The 25,968-nt window shown below is 32.4% G+C and overlaps 6 protein-coding genes across 7 annotated transcripts in view; 1 reads left to right on the top strand and 5 right to left on the bottom strand.

Moving 5' to 3' along the window:
- Positions 1–988: 988 nt before the first annotated feature.
- LOC128395883 (zinc finger FYVE domain-containing protein 9-like) lies at positions 989–6,490 on the bottom strand. The gene is given in 9 exon segments (XM_053356358.1): positions 989–1,448; positions 1,548–1,686; positions 1,772–1,883; positions 1,886–1,911; positions 1,981–2,489; positions 2,580–2,662; positions 2,735–2,959; positions 3,170–3,925; positions 4,261–6,490. Coding segments are annotated over 9 exon segments (4,104 nt in total). The 5' UTR covers positions 6,359–6,490; the 3' UTR covers positions 989–1,292.
- Positions 6,491–6,596: 106 nt separating this feature from the next.
- LOC128395921 (probable U3 small nucleolar RNA-associated protein 11) lies at positions 6,597–7,808 on the bottom strand. The gene is made up of 3 exons (XM_053356416.1): positions 7,634–7,808; positions 7,454–7,515; positions 6,597–7,357 (listed from the first exon to the last, which is right to left on the bottom strand). The coding sequence occupies exons 1-3, from the start codon at positions 7,691–7,693 to the stop codon at positions 6,727–6,729; spliced, it is 753 nt and encodes a 250-aa protein (XP_053212391.1). The 5' UTR covers positions 7,694–7,808; the 3' UTR covers positions 6,597–6,726.
- A 6,583-nt stretch (positions 7,809–14,391) lies between these two features.
- On the top strand, positions 14,392–15,941 carry LOC128395911 (leucine-rich repeat-containing protein 69-like). Its single transcript, XM_053356403.1, has one exon. The coding sequence runs from the start codon at positions 14,553–14,555 to the stop codon at positions 15,729–15,731; it is 1,179 nt and encodes a 392-aa protein (XP_053212378.1). The 5' UTR covers positions 14,392–14,552; the 3' UTR covers positions 15,732–15,941.
- Positions 15,862–19,196, bottom strand: LOC128395896 (fatty-acid amide hydrolase 2-A-like). Its single transcript, XM_053356376.1, has 3 exons — positions 18,806–19,196; positions 17,745–18,548; positions 15,862–16,869 (listed from the first exon to the last, which is right to left on the bottom strand). Exons 1-3 carry the CDS (start codon positions 18,968–18,970, stop codon positions 16,261–16,263), a joined length of 1,578 nt encoding a protein of 525 aa, XP_053212351.1. The 5' UTR covers positions 18,971–19,196; the 3' UTR covers positions 15,862–16,260.
- Positions 19,197–19,563: 367 nt separating this feature from the next.
- On the bottom strand, positions 19,564–23,045 carry LOC128395893 (regulator of MON1-CCZ1 complex-like). The gene is made up of 10 exons (XM_053356372.1): positions 22,867–23,045; positions 22,649–22,725; positions 22,383–22,524; positions 22,157–22,315; positions 22,009–22,077; positions 21,826–21,929; positions 21,648–21,737; positions 21,342–21,577; positions 20,363–21,262; positions 19,564–20,243 (listed from the first exon to the last, which is right to left on the bottom strand). Exons 1-10 carry the CDS (start codon positions 22,963–22,965, stop codon positions 20,179–20,181), a joined length of 1,941 nt encoding a protein of 646 aa, XP_053212347.1. The 5' UTR covers positions 22,966–23,045; the 3' UTR covers positions 19,564–20,178.
- Positions 23,046–24,028: 983 nt separating this feature from the next.
- LOC128395885 (solute carrier family 4 member 11-like) overlaps positions 24,029–25,968 on the bottom strand; it is a 33,757-nt gene continuing 31,817 nt past the window's right edge. For both annotated transcript variants that reach the window (XM_053356361.1, XM_053356362.1), the window contains 4 exons: positions 25,373–25,546; positions 25,027–25,222; positions 24,761–24,930; positions 24,029–24,668 (listed from right to left, as the gene is read on the bottom strand). In XM_053356361.1, coding sequence (XP_053212336.1) covers positions 24,602–24,668; positions 24,761–24,930; positions 25,027–25,222; positions 25,373–25,546 — 607 coding nt within the window. In that variant the 3' untranslated portion in view covers positions 24,029–24,601. The remainder of the gene's footprint in view (positions 24,669–24,760; positions 24,931–25,026; positions 25,223–25,372; positions 25,547–25,968) is intronic.

Raw genomic sequence — 25,968 nt, 5'->3', positions numbered from 1 at the left:
GTTCCATTCTTACAAGAGACCCGAATAAAGATTGACCTGCTATTGAAATATTTACTCGTTCTACAGTAATTTGATCGTTTCAAATTTTTTCGAACTTTATTAGCCTCGAAACCTTGTTCATAAATATATCGCCATTGAATCGAATGAATAATTTCCTCTGGGTCAGGAATCAATTCGTGAATATCTCGTACCGTAAGAAAATCGTGCAAAAATCGTCCATAGAATATCGGTAATTTATCAGAACTTGAACATTCCGACTTAACTGTTCCACTCTCATTCCTTGATGGATCGTACTTCGCCAATACAATGTCCCAACCGCTCATTTGTGTTGAATAGCGCGAACATAGTTCCGTTTTGTTGATCATTGGTGCGATCGGTACTCTAATATCAATCGCTGGTAACTCGATGAAAGTTGGATGTTCAAAAGTGGCATCGCTTCGAGTCTTGAACTGTAAATATTCAATCGTAATCGTGTAAGTTTGAAATGCACATCCGATTAAGCAAATTAACTGAATAATCAGCGGTTGACTTAAAATCAATTTCATATTGAGACTAATTAATTTGCCACCAATTTATTGTCAAGTATTTTTATTGTAACAATGTCATAACAAAATCAATTAACTGATTCATCTCAATTCAATTGATCCTTTCTTATTGATTGCTAATCATTTCCCATACAAAATTGGGTACCAGGGATTAATTAGCTCTCATGAGATGATAATTATATCATTCATCATCCAAACAATCAAGATCCATAACAATTTGAATAATTAATTAACCGTTTTAATTACAAATCCATCGATTGATAATCATTCAGGTTGAAATTATCAGGTAAAAGTATTGATATAATCCAATTATGTTTATTAATTACTCTTAAACATTTACAATAGTTAATTGTTTTACTATCAATCGATAATAACGGTAATTGATTTTACTTTTTAAATTAATTTAAGTTTTTGCTTTGAAAAGATTCATAGGAAACAAAGGATTGAAGTATAATATAAAGATTTTTGCACTCATAAGTATATTTGCCAATCGGATAATATTGATTGTGATTAAATTGCTGTTGAAAAAAAAAGACTTGATTGTAGTTTAAAAAAGTGTAATCAATTGATTTTTTTGAATTAAAATCTCTTTCTTTTCCCATTTATATCTCATGTTTTTTGTTTGGTAGTTACTTTCTCTCTGAAAAGTAACAATAGACAAAAGAAATACTAAAATAACAATATATGAGCTTGCATTGTTTACGATTTAAGGGTAAAGTTTATGATCACAATTAAAATTAATCACAATCATTTAACCAAAATATAAAATATCAACTCGATAACAAGGCGAACCTCCATATTGGGTGCAATGTTGCCCATAATAATGGGAATCAAGGCTGCATCGGAACGATTTATATAACTGGAGGGTAATGGTGACCCATTGCTACCAATGTCATAACCAATCTGTTAAATTGTAAAGAAAATTAGACAATTAGAATCATGACAATCTACAAATATGAATATGATCATATTTCGATGACTTGTTGATGGTAATCTAATCACCTTATCAGGGTCTAGGGTTACTCTTAATCCGATCTTTGTGATTTTTGATTCGACCAGTGATTCCAGACATGGTACTAATGCTGGACAAAACGATTGGGCGATTATTTCGGCCGCTCTTCCGGCATCGTAACCATCACTACTGTTTAAATGAATGAGAATCATTATTATCATTTATCATTTATTACCAATCGAAGTTAAATTAATCCAAGTAAGTTTTTTCATACCTTCTTGGAAGCTCAGTGTTCTGAATTAAAAATAGTTCAACCCAACGAATTAAATATTTGTCTCCTTCGAAATCTGTTCCACTGTACATTCGAATGCTATTAATTCCTTCAGTGATAGCCCATCAATACAACTTCGAACTCTATATTATTGATAGAAATTTGGTTAATAATTAATGAACAATCAAATTATAGAGATCATAGTTTCTTACCCAAGGTTAAATTGTTTATCATCTTCACCCCAAATAATTGAAACACTTTCCTCGTTTGTTGGAGCATCTTTTTTACCACATTCAATGACAAAATCATTCATATCTTTTAAAGATGATTTCAATAAGTTTAATGTATTAGCCGTTACTTGGACTAACAGGCCATCTTCAACTACACTCATCTTAGCCGCCATTCCAGTTGATGATTTTAAAGCTCCACTGAAAACAATGAAGCTTGCACCAGTTATTTTAGGTTCAACTGTTTCACTTTCATTTAATTTAATTGTTTGGGTATGATATTGACCATCATCATTTTGTATACAGGTTAAATGTGAATCAGCTGTTAAACTGAATGTCCCACCAAACGATAAAACGTATTCATTACTAGAACCCAACGCTTTCATTACTTTATCATAACGATTTTTGGGAAAAGTAACCGTTGTCCGTTTGGCCTCAGTATGGATCGTTAATCCAGGTATCACAGGTAGAGTATATTGAAAATTACGAAAATCCTAAAACAATCAGATAAATAACAAAGATGATAATCAATTTCCAATTCTAAGATATTGAATGGTCATCGAAAAATTTGCAAATCAATTTACCGCTAAAATATCCATGACGGTATGTCCAATCTCGAAGTATGATGGTCGACGTGCTCGATAACTAACAATCGGGCAAGGATAACCTGCGAAAATGAATGAGACAGTTTAGTCAATTACTTTTTTCCTTCAACAATCAAATTTTCTAGCAAACTTACAATGATATTTAGAACCTAATCGAAGAATTAATCGAAGTGGAAATAATTTAGCCCAAGGTACTTCAAATCGATGGATTAATACGCCAATTAAAAAAGGTGCTGGTGGAAGAGTTAATTTATTAAGACACTGGAATGTTGGTCGAATGAAAACAAATGATGGAAAATCTTTTAATCCGAAAAATCCATCAGGATATAAGACATGACTCAGTTCTGAGAAAGGATACCCTGTAAGGATGAGAGAAAGAGTTAAATTAGTAAAACCAATTAAGAGTAAACTCAAGTAAGATTATTGACAAACAACCAAAAAGATAATCAAGTTACAATAAGAATAAGTAAATGCGATAATTTTGGTGATTCCCTCATTTAGACTGATGATTAAAATTCTGATGATAATGGTAATTAGATTAATTTAATTGTTCTGTTGACTATTATTACCTTTACTCGCTGAATCGTAAATATAAGCAAATAGACGAAATATATCTCGAGGTAGAACATTTTCTCCGGAAATTTTTTCCACGACAACAATAATCTCATCTTGACCAACAGTCGCTAGATTTTGACTTGTAAATGACCAACAATATTCATTTGTACAACAATCAAGTTTAACTAGTTTAACCAAGGCCATTAGATTCTTGGTTAAACTAAATGTAACGGGTGGTTCATCCTCCTTTTCAAGGAGAATAATTAGATTATCAAAGGTTGGATCAGAATGGAGAGAGGGTGCATTTAGAATTGGTGGTAATTGGCCATTTGCATCTTGGATAACAATTCGTTTGGAAAGACGTGATTTAGATGATGAGGAAGAGAAACCTGGTGATGAGGGATTTTTTTCTATTGGTGGTGATTTAACTTTTTTGGCATGACGACGATGAGAAATTGAGGTGACCTGGTCATCTTTTAAATCGTTTCCAGGTCGAATACCATCAGAGAAAATGACTTGTTTAGGTTCTCCGGTACGAGGTTTTGAAGGTCGACGTAAAACACTAACTGGTTGAATATTTGATGAACAAGAAGCGGAAGATTGAGCTGTTGATCCAGTAACTAAGGATGATGATGCTGTTCCTGTTAATTGATGAGGAGGTGGAGCACTTGGTGTGGGGAGACCTTCAGCTCCCAGTGGATGTTGTTGTTGTCCTACTTGATAGTAACCAGAATCATTGAATGAATTATCTTGTCCAGAAATGATTCCACCTAAAAAATAATAATAATAGATAAAAAGATGACAAAAATTAGTTGAATGATAAATAATAAAGGTTTTGATTGTCTAATGAATAACAAAACAAATAGAGCTAATCAATTTTTCCTCAAAAAAAAAGAATCAGTAAAGATGAAATAACAATACAAATATGACATTGACAATAATGGTGATTACGAAGGGTAAATAATCATGATCAATAAGCTTATCAATTGTAATTGGTTATTTTTCTATGTCAATTCAAATGGATTGTTTTGATTAATCAATGTTTAAATGTTTTATTGTATCAAAGACTAGACGACAATTGGTTAAGTTGATTGACAGTAATTACCTTCGGTTAAAAGTGGAAGACATTGATCACAAACTCTGGCCTTCTCATAGGAAAGGTAGGCCAGTGGTGCTTTAAAACGGGAACATTGGGCACATAAGACTTTACCACAGGCTCGACAATGATGCCGACGCTTCATAACGGTAAATTTTACATCACAAATCATACATTGAGGTGCATCTTCATCGGGTATCCAGAAGGGTTTAAAGTAACCAATACTTGACATGGAGGATTGTACATTTTCGGGAACAGTAGTATCACTTTCAATTTGATTGTTAACTGTTATTAATTGGGAAGATGAAGATACTACTAATTCTGTGTCGATTTCCGGTTCTCTGGGTATTAATTCATCACCATCACTATGCATAGGTGTGTGTCCAGGTTGATCGGACTGTTGATTAGTGGATAAAGGTAAAGTTACAGGTCTATTAGGCTTATTTGATACCATTAATGTATTTCCACCGTTGACATTATTATCATAATCACTGATAGTTGAAGTTAATTCATCTTTGTTTATCATTGTAGTCTCATCATCATTTGTTGTAGTTTCATTTGATGACTGATGAGATTCACTTGGTTGGTTGATTAACAAACATTCACCACTGGCTATTGATGTTTCAATTGGTTTAGATATTGTTGTTGATAGTGATGAAGATAATGTCGTTGTTGTTGATGATGATGATGAGGGCGAGGGCGAGGGTGATAATGAGGATGATGTTGTAGTGCTTATTGTTGTTGCTGGTGTTGCAATAGTTGATGATATTGATGGTGATTTAGATGATGATGATGATGATGGTGATGGTGGAAATAAAGTCACAGATGATGATACAATTTTTTCTGTTGATTTTTTGATGGTTGATTTTGTTTCAGATTCAATTATATCCTCAAGAGTTGATACCTCAGATTGTTGGTTTAATCGTTCCAATTCAGATTCCAATTCTTTCTCCAAAGCTTTAACCTCCTCTTCAGTCATCTCCTCATCAGTTGTTGATTCTTCCTCCTCTTTTAATTTAGAGTCAATTGGTACTCCTTTTGAACTATTTTCCAACAGTTTATTTGACTTAGGTAAGACAATTGATGTTGTTATTGATGATGATGATGAAGATGAGGGTAAAGATGAATGATTGCTTAATAATGAATCTTGAAAATTACTAGCAGATGAAATCACCTTTTCTCCAATTGGTTTACTCTCTAATTGTTTAATATTGGTAGAAATTAAAACAGAATCATTTTTTTCCAATCCAATATATCCTGTGACAGTATCTCTCTCAGGCATCTCATTAGAATCTTTAATTACAGCTACTGATGGTTTAATATTGTTGTAAGTTTGATCGAGATTCGCTGATTGTTGCATTATATTATCCTCTTGATGATACGAGTCCAGTAATTTGGTTAATTTGTCATCATTATCATCGATATTACCACAATTTCTGATCTCTCCTTTGGTGGCATTATTATCATCATTTATATTACCAATAACAACACCTCTAATATCATTAATTGTAGAAATATTATCTGGTTCATCTTTTCCATTATCATTCAGATAGTTTACGAGCTCAGTGACACTTGATTTCTCACTACAGATCTTATCGATTTGTGATACTTTGACACTATTTTTATTACCAAAGGAGGTATCATTGGTTAATGATATTCCACTAGAAATTGGTTGAGATTTTGATGAAAGAAATGAATCCAATTCACTTTTACCATGACTATTTTTATTGCTACAACTCCCACCATCGTTACCACCGCCATCATCATTATAATAATTATCATTACCAATGATAACAGTTGAGTTACCAGTTACTAGATTGTCACTAGATTTGACAATCTTTGGCTCTTGTTGTTGTTGTTGTTGTTGATATTTATATTGGTTTAAATGGTGTAAATCAGATATACCACCACTGCTACTGCTACTACTACCACTACCACCTCCAATAGATTGTTTAATTTTATCAATTTCACTATTTCTATAAACACTTGATCCAATTAAGTTACAAGGTTCATCATCTTCATCAAGTTTATCGGTAGCACATCGATCCGCATCCTCGGCCTCCAATTTATCTAATACTGAATCTAAATCGACCAAAAACTTATCCATATTAATAAAACAATATACACAACGAAAGGAATATTAACAAGAATATAACAAATAAACAGCAACAATTAATTTAAATACAATCACAATTAAAGAGAGAAATAAATAAAAACAATTTACAATCAAAGGGAAAAAAGAAAACAAATGAAAAAGAAAATCGCTGCTGCTGCTGCCATCTGATTTTCTCGGGAGAAAATGAGACAATTCAACTTTTTTTGATTCGAAAAAAAAATTAACTCAATTTGTTAATTGTTCCTTGTTTCCCAAATACGATCAATAGATTTAATTAACAGATTAAATTAGGATACTTTTTACATAGATGGAAATCAGAATTTTGAATTTTGTTTCGTTTACAAAGTGTTTAGTTTTGGTTATTTTCGTAGTTTTTTAATTAATTGTTTGTCTAGTTGTTCATCATCATCATCTTCATCAGCAAATCTCTTAGGATTTAATTTTGATTTAGTGGAAGATTTTTTCAATGTAAAATCACCTTTCACAATTAAATCTCGTAATCGTTTTTCTCTATCAAGTCTAGTCATTAGATTTTTGTAAGATTTTGTCTTCTCTTTAGCAATTTTGTCGAGAATTTTCTTATTCAATCTAACGTTGATCTGTTTAGCTGATTTGGTTAATTCTTCCAGAGAATTTGATTTCTTTGATGACGATGATGATTGATTAGTAACTTCGATTGCTTTTAATTTTTTCTTGGGTCCTTGTTCTTTAAAGATAATCCTCTTGTTAACTGGCTCATCACTGTAGTTGATAAAATGTAATTCCGATTGTAATTTTTCAATCTTTTTCAGTTCAACTCCTCTTTTCCAATTTAGATATTTCAAATTCTTTGAAACAACTTCCTCTACATTTTCTGAATCTTTCCGCTTCTCGTAATGTCGACCATTAATCAGGCCAGAATTGATCATATGGAAATCAAATTCATTCGGATTTTTATTAGCAATCTTTTCCTTTAGACGGGTAACTCTTCTCAATTTCTTCTGATGATCTCTAAAAAAAAGAAAGAATCAAAATCAATAAGCAAATAGAGATGCTGAAACCATTTAAATCTACCAAAAAAAAGAATCAAGAAAAACATCAACTTACAAGGCTCGAGTTTTATAATCTTTCTTTTTTTCCAGATAACCAAATCTTTTCCGACTTTCAGGCTAAATCATAATTAAAAAACGAAACAAAACAAAAAACAACAAATAGAATAAAAAATTACCAATAAATTAATCAAATCCAAGAACAAAAATAAATTTCAACAGAGAAAAAAAAACTCACCTGATGACGTTCACGATGAAGTCTCTGAAAAGCTTTATTCGTCTTAGCAAGAGAAGACATTACAATCAATGAAAATAAATACAATCAATAGAAACAATTAAATAATAACTAATAAAATTAATTGTAATTAAAGAAGAAGAAAAATAACAAAAAAAAAATTAAATTTTCTCTTTTTTATTTTCGCACCCACAGGTTAACCTTTACAGTTGTCATAATGACTGAGCAGTTATTTTGCTGCCCTCTATTGGTCTTTTAGACAACCAATTCTGTAAGTGACATAAAGATTTTTTCTTGTGTTTTTAGCTTGTTTACAATTTGTTTTAGTGTTTTTACATCATTGTTGTCCCAGTCAATTGCATATTTGTGTCTTATTTCTGTTATGTTTGGGTATTCTGTCTCTATTTTGTTACATTCGTATAGAAAGTGTCTAACATTCATCTCTTTTCCACAGCATTTTGGTAATCGGTAGTGTCGGGTAAGTTCGGTTATCAGGTGGTTAATGTGTTTTGGACGGTTTTCTGTTGTTGTAATTTTTAAGTCTTTAAGTGGTGATTTTGACATTTCAAATAATTCCTTGAATTTTTGTTTCTCTTTTATGTTCATTCTTGTTCGTTGGTTTAGAAGGTTTGGTGGTTTTTCTAACAAGGGTATTTCCAATCTGATGTCCCCTTCCCATTCTCTGTCTTCCCACCATTTGAAAGACCATGGGCCTGGTAATAACATCAGTCTCCTTATTCCTCTCGCATATGTTGATGATCCCATTATATAATCGGTTGCTAGTTGGTCCAGTTCAATGGTGAACTCTTGATTTCCATACATCATCAATACCATTTGTAACGATATCAGGCTCAGTTCGAATTGCGTTGTTTTTCCTGGGACTAGTAAGGTTAGTTTGTTTGTGGTTTGTGATGAGATTATATTGATTATAATCGATGATTTACCCTCTTTCTTTTCTGGTTTGTATGTAACAATTGTATCTTTTATCATCAATCTAGGTAATATTTTCGTCATCGGGGTCCAATCGTCTTTGATCCATTTAACATCATCGATTTTCCCTTTTTCCTCGTATCTCTTGCTTTCCATTTTCATATACAGTTTAAGGATTAGATTTGGAACATTTTCCAATATCAGATAAGACCATTTCGTGTTGTTTTCTTGACCTGTAAATCGGTTATATATTGTACCTACCATTTCGATTATACTAATCAAGTTGATTTCATTGTTAACAATCGCTTGTGGTAGGCATTTGTATATTTTCGGCCAAACAAACGAGTTGAAGAGTGTTTTTTGGATCTGTTTTGGTAGTTTTCCAATTTTCGGCCAATTGTGATTCCAAATTGGTAGCGCTTCTTGTATGTATCGATCAGTAATCTCTTTTCTCAGTTTTTCTATCGATGTTTTTGTCCTCTTGAAAGTGAACCCTAAAATCTCCCTTCTCTCTCTGTCAAGTGGAAAGATAACTTCTGTTTTTTCTTCGTTTATTTTAAGGTTGATCATCTTCAGACCGTCTTTTATTTCTTCGATCGCTGACATTACTGTCCATTGAGTGTCAGGTGGGATAATCACCATCATATCGTCCGCGTATGCGATGACCTTTAGGTTGTTCGACCACCATCTTCTCATACAAAGATCCAGTGCTAGTATGAACAATAGAGGTCCTATCGCCAAGCCTTGCGATACTTCAGATGGACTTTTCTTATACCATTTTGTCCCATCTTTGAATATAGTCATCCAACAGTTGTTGTTAATAGATGATATGATTGCCATTGTTGATGTACCAAGATGTTTTGTCAGCTGACTCCAGATTGGGACTAGGCTGACCTCATCAAAAGCTGTTCTTATGTCGATTTTAATGATTATCGATGATTTGAAGTGTTCCATTTGATTGACTCTTATAAAATAGTCTTCTCTGCTATATAATCGTCTAAAGCCATATTGTGTGCCTGTTAGGAGGAAGTCTTCGGTTATATCCATCAATCTTCCCGCTATTATTTTGTCTACTATTTTCATTAGGTAATTTGGGGTTCTAACCATTCGAACTTTGGCTTCTTTTTTCGCGACAAATCCGCAGCCAACGGTGGTCATAATGTTGGGCACATGAGATATCGTGAATATTTGTTCTATGATCCATGTTACGATTTTTGAGTTTCTGGCCATGAACTTGTTCCAGGTTTTCATCGTAAAATTATCAGCTGAGAGACTCGATGTCTGAGCTTTGAAGTCTTTTATCAATTTCTTCTCATGAGGATGTAGTTCGCCTCTGATGGTGGTAAATTCATCTTTGTACGTTGGTCTCTGGGGCGTAAACCCTTCCATCCATTTTCTGGCACTTTCTATCGTTCGTTCATCTGTCCAATCAATGGATGGTTTTTCTGTCAATAAGTGTTTCTTTATCAGCATCCATTGTTTTCTCGCATCTTTACAGTTTTTCAGCATCGAGATTACATTGAATCTCCTCATTTTTCCATTGATTTTCCTTGAAAGTTCTATCGGGATCGGTAACCGTTTTTTAATCATTTTCCTTCTTTGTTTAACTAATCTCTTGAATTGATTTAGTTTTTTCTTTCTTTTGAATTGCCAGATTCCATGATTATCTGGAAAGTGGATGATCTCTCTAGAGATTTTTACCAATGGATGATTTTTATCCCATTTTTGTGATTCGTTCCAGTCGGTGTCAGGTGAGTATTTCCATGAACCTATTTTCAGTGTCTTCTCTAATCTTTTTTCTTTCTTTTTCTTCTCCAGTTTTAGTTGTGTTTTGATTGCCAAGTGATCTGAATCGTTTTCCATTGTTTCTACCGATAGGATTTCTGTTTCTTTTGGGACAAATATCATGTCGATCACCCATTGTGATGAACGGAAGGTGGTGGAGATGTTTGTCGAAACAGGCACGAGTCCATTGTCTTTGATTGTTTTCACTAATCCATCGTAGAAGTTACTTGTTGTACCTTTTCTTCGTTTGTGGGTGTTTTCGCAGCTTTGCCAGAGTTCATCCGAAGTGTTCAGGTCACCTGAGAGTATGATATTACTCCCTTGATATTTTGTTAAAGTTGAATTTGTCGTAACCAGAATCTCATCGAATCTCAGTTGTAACCAGGGACGGATGTAGATGACCATTACAAGAAGGTTTATCGAATCAATGTAGACACTTAGGACGTCATCTATTTGTGTTTTTATTAGTTTACCTTCTAATTCAGGTGAGATGATAATGGCCAGACCACGTTTTCCGAAAACATTGGTGTTATTTATTTTCTTTAAAAGCTCGTTTAAATTTGGTTCGCAAATCGTTGTGATGGCTTTAAGCGATTTCTCTGTCAGTTCAATAAGCTCGTTTGTAACTGAATTTTGTTTATTGGTGTTTTGGTGTAAGATTTGGTAAGACATTTTCACTTAATTAGTTTGATTTCCCTCTTTTATACATTGTTGCTAAGTTACTTTCTTCCTGTTTTTAACGTGGGTTATTTGAAATTGTTTTATAGTTTGTTACATCATGTCTCAAGAACGTATTCCTGGTGAGTTTAGACTCATTTCTGTGAATGGATTAGTACAGCGAAAAGTTTACGATAAATATCGTTTTACTGAATTTCTAGTTGGTGCAAGTTTCCAGTTGACTCGTGAGTTTCTCACTATCAATAGTTCTGTTATTATTGATGATAGAGCTTATGCTTCATTTGTTGTTAACGGTGAGAGTGTTTTCTTCGTTAAAGTGGTTTTGGTATCCGGTGATGATCGTATTAATGGGATTGGCGTTTATCCTTCGTTTCGGAAAGCTTTTGATATGGCTTGTCATCAGATAATTCATAAGATTATATTCACCCGATGTAATTTGATAATGGTAAGTTAATGTTCATTCGTGATGTCAGATAGGAAGTAGCGAGTGAAAGTTGACTTTCATCTTCCCTTTGCTAATCTCAGTTTTAATTATTTCTTCTATTATCAGCCTAATTGTCTCATGACATTACCAAATTGGAGGGGACATTGCTTTCTCAATTCGGCGCTTCTTCCGCTCTTTCATTCACAAGCGTTTGTACAACATTTGTTTACCTCTTTCCTCAAAGTTTCCAGTTCAATTGGTATTGGGCAGAGCGTGAACCCTTTAAAGCGTCATAATTTGGTTAGTGATGTTGAACCTCAAGATCTTTGGGTCGTTGCCTTGTATAATTTTCATCGTAAATTGAGGAAAGCATCACTTATTAAAGGCTTCACCATAAGAAATGTGCCCCCTTTATTACCTAAGAAGCTCTACCCCGATCAGGACCTTAATTTACCTCCAAAGGAGAAGCCACTCAACGATATCGATCTGGACAAGCAGCAAATGTTATTGTTAAGACACTTGAGTGATTTTTGTTCAGTCGTTTATGAGGAACCAGGAGGGACTGAGCATGAAGCTTATATTGATTTAATACGAAAAATGGCTAATAATGATAAGGTTTTCCATGATCGTTTCATGTTCAAAATAAGAACAATTTTTGTCTGTAAATATTGTCCTTCTTATAAGGCTCAAGTTGATTACAGTTTTCCAGTTCTTTTCTTACCTGGTCTCAACTGTAAGAATCTTGAGGTCTTCCGAATTTCTGAGGCCGTGAAAAGACCAAATTTCTGGAGAGATTTTATCGTGTTGAGTTGTCCAAACGATGTGAATGGTTCTATTTGTGGTGGAAGTTATAAGAGGTTAGAATCTGTCGAAATACTTCAGTTGCCTGAGTTACTCGCTGTCAGTCTACGTGGCCCACTTATGGACGACGCTTCTTTCTGTGTTGAAATGGAGGAAGAGTTCGAGTTAACATTCAAAGGTCAACTTCTTAAATACAAGCGAGTTGCCTTCAGTAGTGTTTTTATGACCTATTTGGATTCTGATGGAGATTCAACTGGTTGTCGATTTCGTTTCCCTGATTCAGGCGATGTTGCTGATGTTTGGCACACTTGTGTCAATGTCGCTACAACAAAAGGTTACATTGAGGTGAATAATGGTGATATTTTTAATCCCGAACCTGAGCTGATGCGGAGATATACGGAGGGTTCCCTTGTTCTTTTCCAACTTGATAAATATACTTGGAGACCTGAGTTATTTAATTCATAATTCTTTTTATTAAGTTTTTTGAATACATTCAAAAATATTTTTATCATTAAAAGAAAAGTTTTATGTTTTCGTTTACAACTTAGTTGAAGGTTTTCATTAATATCTTTTGATTATCAGACGTGGTGATGCCAGTTCGGGAGTAGCCATTACATCATGATGAAATCGTACTCATAATCATATTCAGAGATACACATTTGTAACTCTGAGATGTAGAGCTTACAGTCTCGGGTGTATGCTTGGTGACCTCGTCTGCCACAGGTTGGGCATAAGAATTCTTTGGCTGGACAAGCTGAGATTAGGTGTTGTCCTGAGCACTTTATGCATCTAAGCTGGTTGCGACATCGTCTTCGTGCATGTCCAAAGCGATGGCACAATCTGCATGCAAGTATGGGGAAATTGTCGAGGACTGAGTGGAAACTGTAGCCCGATGAGATCTTTCCATTAAGTTTTATCTCTATCATGGATCTTATCGCTGGGGTTACCTCCATTATCACACACCATTTGTTTGTATTTAGGCCAATTTCATAATAATAGATTATTCGAAACTGGGATTCATCTCTGAATCCATTAATTCGCATTAATCGATTCATAAAGTTTTCCCAACTTTCGTTAATAGGTGGTCTTAAGTAGTTAATTTTTATTTGTGGTTTCTTCCAGGGGACAACCTCAAAGGTTAGCACGTTGTTTTCTAATCGTCTGACCAGATCTGCTCTCTCATTCTCCTGGTTCAGTAGAATTAAGGAGAAATCTTTCCATGCCAATATTTTAAAGGTGTATTCTGGTTGAGTAGCTGCGACAATATCTGTTAGCTTTTCAACAGTTCGAGCTTCTGCTGGTCCAGTCACTTTGATCTTGAATACTCTATTAGATGAATTCCATGGCCACCAGCTTGCTGGTACTTCGGATGTTCTTTTTAGGATATTTGAGGAACGTTCTTCTTTCTTACGTTCTTGTTGAATTGTTTTATTCTTTTCATCTTGTTTCTCTGCTTTCTTAGCCCTTTTGCTACGAGGTGGTTTTTCTTTCCCAGTGTTACTGGTTGGTAGGGTTTCAGTCGTGATAACAGTTTCGGTGGTAGCGACTTTCTCCTTAAGCATCCTGACCTTTAGTGTCTTCTGATAAGTGGTCAGAAGCTTTTTGAGCCAGTCAATGGATTTCGCATTAACTTTATCACCTTTTTCATCAACTGGGTCCTCAGTCAACTTCTGGATAATCAATGAGTCATTGTTCAGGTTCTCTATTGGAGATCCTGAGAGATACTCGAGTATCTTTGGCATGTTTATTTTAGAATTTTCAAAGAATGATAATATTCTTATCTTCAATTCTTCATATTGAGTTTTCATTTCGTGTGTTGGATCTCTTAACATGGGGAATGTCGGAGATACCTATTGAGATTAGAGAAATCTTTTCAGTTAGTGTTCACATATTAGATTTGCACGTGGGATTTTTCAGACTCGCTGATCACCTTGTACTTACTTGTTCATTTGTTTTTTGTATTTCCATCGTTGATCGGTACTTAGGTCAATGGATTTTTATGTGTTTAGAATTTTAATTCACAGTTTAAATTAATTTAATTGTTGTAATTAATTTCTTGCTTTTAGAACCAAAAACATCTGATCCATGTGATATTCTTTCGATGACCAGCGCCATCTGTCGACTTCTTTACTTTGGCGCTTCTTTTTCTCTTCACATGTAAACACATTTGGAGAGAAAAGAAAATGTCACTTTTTTCAATTTGATTGTATTCTCTTTTTTTGACCAACAATTAATTCCTATTGTAATTTGTGTATTTGTTTTTTCCTTTCGCAATTGTGATCTTGTGATTTTCAATTGGAAATAATGTTTGACTGTAATGTTTCAATCTCTGCTTATGGTGAGATGGGAAGATGGTCTCGAGCCAAGGTTGGATTAAGTAAACACAAAAAGTTAACCTATTTGGTTATCAACATGTCAACTAAATCATTCAAATTTCCAATTGATAGATTAAAAAAGATTCATTCCTCAGCATTGGAATTTCAAGATCCAAATCGAACAGTTAACTTTAAATCCAATGATCCATACCAGTTGAAAGTATTGATGAAACAATGTTCAGCTTTGATTACCGGTAAATTGGATCGGAAAAATATTGTCTCTTATGAGGAGCAAAAGTCAATCAAACCTTCACCCACCAGTGTCTCAATTGTTGGTAAAACTTATACAAAGGAAACATTTAAAAATCAATCATTGGAAAAAGTGAATCTGCTTCAAGTTAACCCGTTACCAAGAGCAATTTGGGATTTGAAAAATCTGAACACTCTAATTTTAAACGAATGTAATTTGGCTGATTTACCCTCGTCCATAATTAACATTGCGGCTAATCTGAAGACTCTCAATTTGTCCAAAAATAAGATCACAAGACTCGAACCAGTTGTATTGGGCCGTCTAAAGAACGTCGTCCATCTTGACCTGTCCCATAATCTTCTAAGATTTTTACCCCTTAACATTGGTCGACTTCGCTGTTTATCCGTTCTAAATCTTAGTGCCAATCGAATTCACAATTTACCCTTTACCTTTGCCGCTCTAAATAAATTGAAAGAACTTCATTTATCTGGTAATTGTATCACCAGTTTGAATCAAATTTTCCTCATGAAATTGCGCAAAAATGGAATGCAACTCACCAATCTTGACCTTTCTGGTAACATTTATCCAAAATATGAGGCCAAAGATCGTCCATGTGAATTACCTGATCTATTTTCTTTGGCCGCTTCTCAAGTTTTACATTTTGCCGACAAAATTAACCAATTGTACCTTCATTTACCTTACGATATGGAGGATTATATCAATATCCGTTCAGAGATTTGCTGTACTTGTTTGAGGCCATTTTTACGCTTTAAACCCGGTGAACCAGGTCAAAACTTTTACCTTGGACAGATCGCATCTTCTGTTTGTGGTAGCGTTGGTAATTACAATTACATCAAACTGTACAAAGTTAACTGTTTCTATTGTGAATCAAAGCTCATCGAAATCGCCAAACCATAAACAATTAATGAGACAGAGAAAGAAATTAAATGACAACGGTTGATATGTTTCAACAAAGAAATTAACCAATGTGAACATGTTTACAATTAATTTGATGAAGAAATTCAATTTTAATTACACACCAATCGAATTGGGGAAATAACTTTGCTTTTTTATTAAATAAGTCAATCAATTAAAATAGATTGATGGATATTATAATCTGATAATCAATATTAACGTTTTTTTTTAGAAAAGAAAAACAATTTTCATATTATAACGATTGGTACTTGTTTGTATATATATTTTTTTGCATATTCAATTTAAAACTGGATTAAATTGTTTCAGAATCAATTAATTGGCAAGGAATAACAATCAATAAATTCAGAAGAGGAACTTTTTGTGAAAACGATGACCAGGTCAACGAGAGAGAAAAAAAATACAACAACAACAATGAGAGTAAAATTAAATGAAAGATAATCATAATAATAATGAATCAAAGATAATTGGAAGATATAATTTGATTAAATTTTTTGATCGTAAAACTGTTTGATTAGTTTGATTTCAATTCCACTCGACTAGGTGACTTCCAACCTCCCAATTTTTGTTCAATTGCTTGAGCAACGGCAATTGTTAAGTGATCGTTAAAAGGTGAGGCCATTACTTGTACTCCAAAAGGTAAATGTTCATCTTTAGTTAATCCAATTGGACAGGTAGTAATTGGATTACCCATAAGACTGAATAAAGATGAATAAGCGATATTTTTAAACTTTAATACTGATGTATAATGGTTGATTGCTGGTTCAGGGAATGCAGGGTAAATGAAGATTCCATCATCAGCAAGCATGGAAAACAGTTTCTCCTGAATAATTTCACCCTTGTGAATTAGTTCACGACCTTCAGCTGAACTTGGATCACCGAGACATGTTTCCAATATGGAGACGATTATTACAGGTAAAGTGTGATCAGAAGCTCCAACAAGTTTCTTAGCCAATTCGAGCCAAGGATTTTTATGTCCATTGAAATTGGCGATTTTCTGAGAATGCAGGATATGAGGTTTACTTTTCATGGTGTTTAAGAAAATGTCAAAGGCCTGATCCATGTGGGGAAGTTTAATCTCCGTAACGTTTATCTGATAATCTTGAGATAAACAGTTGATCAACTGTTAATCGTGAAGAAAAAGAGAATAAGAAAAAAAAATCAATTAGTATTAAATTCAATCAATATTAGATCACAAATGAGGTTATAAAGAAGGAAATAAAAAAGAAATTTAATCAACATGATTTATTAATCGTTCATTGTTAATCGTCTAAATTAGATTTGATTGACCATGAATATATTGATTTACTGTGATTAAGGTTGGATGGATTATCATTTAGTTGACTTTTTTTGTAATTTAAGGAAATTTATCAAGTCAAATGTTTGAATTAAATTTAAATTGTTTGCTACTCAAAACTGAATTAGTTTAATTTCTGTTTTCTTGGGACCTTAATTGCTGAAACTAACTCATTCATTTCTTATTACATGAAAATCCTTGGTCAGAATTTTTAATCATTTAATTTATTGTATATTTGAAAATTTGGACGAAAAAGCTTCAAGCTAATCTGACAGAATAAAGCAAATCTAATTAAAATTTAATTAGTAAGTCGTTTTATCAATAATCGGGTTAAATTTAATTCAAAAAAATAAGAGTGAAAATCTTGCAATTTGAATCAATTAAGAAAATTTTCCTTCATTTAGATTCAAGAAAATCCTTGTAAATGTGATCTAAATTACGTGTTGAGTAATTAAAAGATTTAAAATGATTAACAATCAGTTACATTGTATAGTAACTAAACCAGGATTCAATTGAGTTTATATTAGATAATCATTAAAGAGTAATAAAGAAAAGGATGAATTTTCAATCAGAGAAAAATAAAACCTGAATTTTTTTCAAGGAAAATCAGTAAACTTGACAAACTACGAATTCATGAAGAAAAAAATAAAGGAAAAGAATCATCATCATGATTGTCATGGTAGATGAAACTGAATTTATACCTTTTTCATTCCTTCCTTAATCTCAGGGTGAACTGGTGTACTATTTTTACCGCCATTATCCTCCATGTAATAGATTTTAAGTTTTTGCAGATCAACTGGTTCATCTAATTTAGGAAGTTTCGAGACTTGATCACCAAGAAAAGCTTTTACCAGAATATTCAGGTCACTTGCATATCGGGAAATGGGTCCAATCGAGAGGCATTCAGATTGTTCAGAGGAAAAGGGTGGCCAGTGTCCGTCAAGGTTAACAGCTTTCTGGGTGATAAGATGACCAAAGAGACCACAAAAGTGTGAAGGGAAACGTATGGAACCAGCAATATCTGAACCAGTTCCGAAAGGTGAACCACCGTAAGAGACACAAGCAGCAACTCCACCCGAACTACCGCCAGGAATACGAGTGAAATCATAAGGGTTATTGGTTCGTCCATAGAGCATATTAGCCGAATCAAACCAAACAGCCAATTCGGGAACATTGGTCATCACAATTGGAATCGAGCCCAATTTTCTTAAATTAGCTATGAGAGCTGCATCTTCTTCTTGGACACAACCCTTTCGAGGGACAAAACCAGCGGTCAACTGCATACCTTTAACTTGGAGACAATCTTTGGCAGCAAAAGGAACACCAAGTAATGGTAAATTGGTCAAATTCTTCTCGCCGGAGGCTAATTCTTGCATGATCTTCTCATCGAGAATTTCAGCCTCTTCTATCGCTTCTTTGAATCTATCTTCCACTACAGAATTAATGAATGGTTCACATTCTTCAATTCGTTGTTTAAAAGCTTTCACAGCATCGACACATTTGAGCTTAACAAAGGAAAACACAACAATACAATTGGTATTTCGGATTAAAGAACCGAGCAAGACACATCCAAGAAAAAGAAGGGGGAAAAAAGAATCAAACAAATTTTCATGATTAGATTAAGAATCGACACTCAAAGATCACATGTACATTGAGATTGGAGAATAGAATAAAAAATTAACAATGTATAGAATTTAGAGAAAGAGAGAAAAAAGATAAGAAAAAGAATAGAACATGGGCAATTCTCTTGCCAATTATTTACCTCTCCAGATTTAATTTTCTCCGCCAATTGGGTTGCCGAAAATATGACAATCGGACTGGTGATGGGTGGAAGATGGATCAGGCCACATTTCGACGGAACCAATTTAGTAACACCAGTGGAAATTGAGTCCAAAACATAACGGACAAAACCAAAAACAGAATCCATGATAATAATTGTGAATATCAGATTAGGTTAAGAAGATGATCTTGATTATGAGTTTGTCACAATAAACTACAAAGATGTTCACATAGAAATGGAAAAACTAATAATCAATCAACCTTAATCACTGTGAATAGTTGAACAATTAAGGGGAAACAAGAATATGATATAAATTAAGTAACAATTAACGGCAAACAGTTAACAATTTAATCCAATCAAAGAGACAGACACTTGATGACAATTGAAATTGAAACGAAATCACATAAGAGAAAAGTTCAACTTCTACCGATAGATGTCGACACTTTTAGAATTTAAATTGTCTCTTAATTGTTTCGTTTTCAAGGTTAATTGATTTTTTTTTATCATTCAACTGAATTTGACAAATGTTGATCAGAGATATCAAATTATCGTCTAATTGTTTGTATCTTCTAATATGTGTATGAATGAACTCAAGGGGAGAGTCAAAGATCAGTAAGTTCACAATTAAATCTAATCACGAATAGATAATCATCATTAGAATTGATTACAATCAGGAAAAAATTGATTGTTCATCATTTTCAGGGGAAAAACGATCATAGAAGAAGGAAAGAAAATTGTAATTCTTTTAATTATGAAACATTTTAATTTGGTTTTCTTTTTCAATTTAAATACAACAATCAAGTTGAAAAGTATCAGCAATTTTAATTTGGAGAAAAATAAATTGTTATTTAATTGTTGATGAAAAAATTGACAATTCCATTAGATTTAGCAATTAATACTTGATAATATAATGAAAAAACAAGATACATATATTATCGTTAGTTAATTGATTGATTGTTACAACTATATTGTATAATAGTTGTTGAGTAATAATTTAAAATTAAATTAATTGGTTTTCAACAAAATTGATCAGTTAATTGGTTTTGTTGAACAAATAGTTTGTTGATTCATTGATACAATGATCATTTTTCTCATCAACTCATGTTGATTGTAATTAAACTAGATAATTACAATAATAATAGATGAATCAGTTAATAGTAAATTTGTGAGATTTGATTTAAAGTATCACCAATCAGAGAGTAATTAAAACAAAATACTAAATTGTATTGATAATAATTGAGTTTATAAATTTTCTTCCAAAATGAAAGTTGATCATCTATCCAAAAGTAATCAAAATTAACCGTTAATTATCTTGAAGAAATCGTGTCTAAGTTTTGATTGTTGATGATTAGAATTCAAAAGCTTGATGATTTGCCAAACATTTCTTCAAATTTACCAACAAATGGTTCACATAAATCACCTAGAGAAATATAAACAAGTAATAATAATTAACAGAATTAAGAGTTAATCATGTTAAATGATTCACTTTGAAAGAGATCATGATATGATCTTTAATTTTGATCGTAAATTAAAACTTACTTTCAATGAATGTTGGTGATCCTCGAAGGCGAAAATTTCGTTGTTCAAAGAAACGGAAAACGTTGAAGAAAAGTTGACCATCGCCTGAGGCTAAAGCAACTTCGAGAAATTTTTTCGCTGAAATTAACTCCTGGTTACCATTATTTTGGATAAATCTTATCGCTCGAAAAATGTCAAATCGAGAGAGTAGAATGTCAATAATATGTTCAGATGAAACTTGAAGAAGGTGAAACATATCGAGAGCCAATTGAGTGGCATGAGGATAATGAGGTTGTAGGGATAGAAGAAGACAAGCTAAAGGTTTAGAAGGAGTTAGAACTTGATATTGGAGGAATTGGTGAAGTTGATAGAACTTTTTCCCTCGAACTAGAACATTGATCAAAAGTTCGTAGATTAAATATTGAACGGGAATTTTATATCTACCAAGAGAGTGAATATATTCAAATAAAACGGAGATGACAAAGTTTTCATCTCGAAGCTCTGATTCAACTTCAAACACCGAGAAGACAAATGAAAACATGTCCGTTTGGTCAATATGAGTTGTCGTTGAATCATTGGTACAACTTGCACTCGAAATGTAACCTTGTTTGGTTGATGGTAAATTGTGACGATTTGACTCTCTATTATCACGATAAATACTGTTGAGCTTATTAAATATGAAACCAATTTTACCCAAATGGTTAATGTTGGTGAAACTTTTCGGTTGACGAGTGACCTCTTCTTTACATAGGTTGAGTATTACGGGTTTAGCTTGTGACCTTAAGAGTAGGAAATCAAGTAATTGACCATCGTTGGACATCATTGTACAAATTGGTAGCAGATTAATTCGTAATTGCCAGAAAAATCCCAATTTAGCGTCGATAATAATATCAGGTTGAAATAATGCCCAATTCGTTGAATCTATTGATAGAGAAAAGTGGAAATTGATTTAAATTAACGTTAATCATTTAGATGAACAAAACTTGATTTAGATTCTTACATAGCTCACAATATGTTGATTCATCAATTTTAAATGGTCTAATTGGACTTGGTTGAAGGATCGGTGAAAGGTAAGTTATTCCCGATTGTACTTGGCCGGAAGGAGATTTAATATCAAACATTAATGATGTTTGGGAGGTTTTATGATGAACCACAACTAAATTGTCGACAATATTGATTGCGAATCGACCAGTTAATCGTAATTGTAGAATATGAGTTTTACGAGCAGGTCCATCTCTAAGTAAACAAATTGGAATTTTAATAAACAATTTAGAATCAAATTAATAATGACAATTGATTTACTTACTTTTGTAAAGTATATATAACTATTTGTGATCCTTTCTCATCTTTGGTAACGGCTTCATGTTGTAAAACTAATAAAAATGTTTGATTGTAACTGTAAAAATTGAAAAAATAAACATAAAGATCAATCTTCTGTCAACTATTAAGTTAATTGTAGTTTGTTTTTTTTTTGATTAACTTACAGATCAACCAAGGCTACGTCACGCTCATAAAGGCTGGGTCGTTGATTTTTTAATTTAGCCGACCATTCAACTTCAAATTTGGTCAATTTAATCATTGATGAGGCCTGTAAGCAATAAGTAACAGTGAGACGTTAATTAGTGATCAATTGTTGATAGTTATTTGTTGATTGATAAAATAATTACCTTGAAATGAAACGGCTGAAGGATATTTCCACTTTGACTTGAAGAAAGAATCATGAATGATGTGATGGGCTAAATAGATTATTTTTATAAGGAAAATATATTAATTGTCCAGCTGATTCTGATTGAAAGTAAATCTTCTGATTTTTACCTGATATATGAACCAATTAACTGTTATATTAAAGCTTTTCAAATGTCTACAGCAACTTCTTGCTCGGTTTATTTCATAATATTCAACACCAGAATCAGTTACGAAAACAATTTCGTTCGCACTTGTCCAAACATAACCAATTATTGTTGTCATTTTACTCTATAAACAGATAAACATATAAATTGGTTAGTGGAAAATTAAGTAAGAATTAACGATGATTAAATACCTTGCATGTTTGTGTGAATATAGATACTGGATTCTCAGATGAGAAGACAACAAATTCAACAGAATTACCAGATCGTTGTAAAGCCAATACATCAGAGTTTGGTGATAGTTTGATTGATTTGATGCTACTTCTATCTTCCAGCCTAATTAGTTGAAGATAAAATGAAAAGAAGACAAGTTTAATTAGTTGGATTAAATAATAGCAGAGGAACAAAAATTAAACAAACAAATCAAAATTGAAAACCAAAAACAGAAAAAAATGCTTACACAAGATTGAGCTTGAAATGTGATGTCGGGCTTTTAACCTCAATTCCTTGAGATCCATCATTCTTCAACATAAACACCTATCAATTTAAATAAATAACAGTGAGCAAAGTGATTAATTAAATAATAAAATAATCATTCCATTTAGAATGATAATTTGAAAACAAGAAAAAAAAATCAAAATTGATGAGAAAAAAAAAACTCAAATCAGTTCATCTTACCTGCTGATTGTTATCGTCAAAAAAGACTATATTATTTGCAGATACCGGTTCAAATTGTACATGATCAGTTGACAATTCAAAGATATAATCAACTGACATAATTAAGTTGACCGATTATTAAAAACAATTAGATAATTACAATTAAAAAGCATCGGGAAAAAGATTAACTCAAAATCAGCTGTAGACCAAAACAAAGAGGCGGAGCTTAGAAAAAATTGAAGCGCGAAAAATAAACTTGCGTTTAAATTTTAATCTTTAAATTAATTATTAATTGTTACAATTTAATTCTAAACGTTTTAAATCAACCATAAAATTGAAATTAGACTTTAATGATTGCTAGTCAATTATTTTAACTCAATTATGATTTTAATTGGAGTTTGAAACGAAAAAAAAGAAAGGGAATTAAGTTTAATTGTGTCACTTAAATATTCAGACAATTAACTAAATCAACAAAAATCATTATTTCATTAATTAATTAACGGATTTAAGGATAAGCTTTTTTTCTCGTCATCATGATTAACTTAAATTGTTAACAATTAGCAGTGTTTTTTTTTGCCTCGGAAAAAAATAAACAAACTGATTGATTGAGTGATAATTGTAATTTACCAATTTACTTTAATACTAACAATCAACTTAAATTGTTGATGATTATTTAAACCATTGAAAAGTTGATCACTTGAAAGGTTTAATTTACAATTTAGAATTTTTTTTTCTAACTTTGTTAAAATGAAATTAAAAGTTAAATTTAGTTTATCAACTTATCCTTTACCTCATTAATTGTTTATTTGTTTAATCATCACGATGAAAACAGGGATTATAATTAATTAAAACTATTAATAGTCTTTAATCATGTTTACTCATCGTAATCGGATGAAAAATTTTCCCTATCTAATCAAAAGTAAACGAGTGAAGATCAACAATCAACAAATAGTAACAATTAAAACTGGTAGAGATTGAAAAATAATCGGAATCAATATTCATCTCCTTTAATTGTAACCCAATCCAATCCAAATCAAACTGTTAAATTGTTCCCCAATCTAAATAGTCTTTCATCATATTACAATACATTAACCAATTGAATTTACTGTTAATTGTTGATAATTTAAAATTTAAAATTTCCAACCTTTTTAATTGATTGAAAAACAAAACAAAACCCAATTGATTTTCTTGGATTGTTAACAATTTTTATTTTAAATTAGCTGATGTAAACAGAAAATGTATCTCACAATACAAACAAATGAGCTTAACAATCAACAACAATTAATCGTTGATTAGTTGGTAATTCATTGATTTCTGTATGTGAATCGTGTTGTGTGTGTCTACGAATTAATGATGAATTAACTAATTATCTTGATTTTTTTTCGTATTATTTTACATTCATAATTAAAATTAAAAGTTCATAAGGAAGATAAAGAGGTGGTGATGTTATCCCATGGATTATGATGATGATCAGGAGATTGATGGTGATTATGATTAAAGTTAATCAGAGAGAGAGAGAGAGAGAGAGAGAGAGAGAGAGAGAGAGAGAGAGAGAGAGAGAGAGAGAGAGAAACTTTTCTTTTTCATTTTTGATTCTTATTTTTTGTTTGTTTCTTTGTTGCTGTAAATATTTTGATTACTTTTCCAATTCAATAGTAGTTGTAATTAGTAATAATATTTTCCCAATTGATTTTTGTTTCGTTTAGATTGAGCAGATTGGTCATTGTCCGATTGTTTCATCATCATCAAATCCTCATTATTGGTGCTCACCATCTAGCGCTTCCAGGTACTTTGCATCTATTACGTAAGTTATTATTTTATGCCTAAAGGTAAAAGAGAAAGTGTTATTACAATTAGACCAATTGATTGACAGATAAAACAATATGAAATTATCATTTGGATTGTGAGAAAATACCTGACGGGCAATAATAAAAGTATCACTATCGGGAAGACCATTTTAATGTAGGGCCAAGGTGAAAAACCAAAGAAACACATCAATCCAAGTTGAACAAGTTGACAAAATGTAAACAAATGAATCTTTCGTTGGGGACATCGTCTTATGTAATGATTGGGTGGATAAGCAGCCTAGTCAACAAATTAAAGCGAAAATAATAATAATAACAATAACAAAATGAGAATAATTATTGATTCAAGTTGGAAATTCAGTTTGATTGAGATTACCTGTTCCATGAATAAAAGTGTTATCCTTTCAAACATTTGGCTTCCAGAAAGTGCAGTAATCGCCATATAAAGAAACAAACCATCAAGAACAGCGGTCGGGATGTAGGCCAATGGATAAGGTAATAAGAATACCGAAAGACCAATTAAGATGTGTGAAACTATGCTCGTTATCCGAGTTTCTCGAACTTTAACAATTCTATTAATAGAAAAAATAAAATAAACCATTTCGAGGAGAAAATGTTATATATATAATCAATTCGTTGATAGAATTAGAAAAGTAAATATTATTTCGGTGTTTTGTTCATGAGAATGAAAATCTTTTTTTTCCCGCCATGTTGATACTTACATTTCATAAACATGTCCTCCATCAACTCGCTCCTCAACATCGGCAAGTGACCTTACATGAAGAGGTGAATGAGGCAGAACACCATGCATCCATGGGAATCCATAAAGGGATAGGAAACCATTGAGGATTCCAACAACAAATAAATCAAGATGATAGGCGCAACCTTTTTTCAATCTGTAAAACAATTAAATCAAGGGAACAATTAGCATTTTTTTGTAATCAATTGTCAACAATTAACGTATATGCGTAAAAAGAGAAACAATTTAAATAAGAATCAAGGTTAATAGACAATCAATTTTGAGAGATGAAGGGAGAGAGAGAGAGAGAGACGAGAATAATTGTTTTCTAATATTCATTCAAATTGAATTGAATTGTTAAACGAACCAATTAACAATTTGAATTAATTATTTCTCTTGAGGAGAAGTTCATTTATTTATCATCATCATTTATGGTTAACCTGTTAAAACATGGAATTTGAATTAATTGATTCATATTTTGATCCATTGAGGAACAAAAAAATTGGTTGTTGATGTTAAATGAAATGGAAAATGATTAAAGTCAACTTGTTTTTTTGCTCTCTTGCTTTCATTGGAAAA

This window comes from Panonychus citri, unplaced genomic scaffold, assembly GCF_014898815.1.
Source record: "Panonychus citri isolate SS breed McGregor unplaced genomic scaffold, ASM1489881v1 Contig00142, whole genome shotgun sequence".
Lineage (NCBI taxonomy): Eukaryota > Metazoa > Arthropoda > Arachnida > Trombidiformes > Tetranychidae > Panonychus > Panonychus citri.
This window is presented reverse-complemented; position numbering and strand designations above follow the sequence as displayed.

Excerpts from the sequence above, each read along its gene's own strand:
- LOC128395921 (XM_053356416.1), bottom strand. The coding sequence starts at position 7,693 with ATGTCTTCTCTTGCTAAGACGAATAAAGCTTTTCAGAGACTTCATCGT. Across the intron at positions 7,516-7,633 it reads TTCATCGTGAACGTCATCAG|CCTGAAAGTCGGAAAAGATT; the intron begins GTGAGTTTTTTT and ends ATTATGATTTAG. Across the intron at positions 7,358-7,453 it reads GATTATAAAACTCGAGCCTT|AGATCATCAGAAGAAATTGA; the intron begins GTAAGTTGATGT and ends TCTTTTTTTTAG.
- LOC128395911 (XM_053356403.1), top strand. The coding sequence starts at position 14,553 with ATGTTTGACTGTAATGTTTCAATCTCTGCTTATGGTGAGATGGGAAGA.
- LOC128395896 (XM_053356376.1), bottom strand. The coding sequence starts at position 18,970 with ATGGATTCTGTTTTTGGTTTTGTCCGTTATGTTTTGGACTCAATTTCC. Across the intron at positions 18,549-18,805 it reads AGAAAATTAAATCTGGAGAG|CTCAAATGTGTCGATGCTGT; the intron begins GTAAATAATTGG and ends TCCTTTGTTAAG. Across the intron at positions 16,870-17,744 it reads TTAAGGAAGGAATGAAAAAG|TTGATCAACTGTTTATCTCA; the intron begins GTATAAATTCAG and ends CACGATTAACAG.
- LOC128395893 (XM_053356372.1), bottom strand. The coding sequence starts at position 22,965 with ATGTCAGTTGATTATATCTTTGAATTGTCAACTGATCATGTACAATTT. Across the intron at positions 22,316-22,382 it reads TATTCACACAAACATGCAAG|AGTAAAATGACAACAATAAT; the intron begins GTATTTAATCAT and ends ATCTGTTTATAG. Across the intron at positions 21,578-21,647 it reads GTTATATATACTTTACAAAA|AGATGGACCTGCTCGTAAAA; the intron begins GTAAGTAAATCA and ends TTGTTTACTTAG.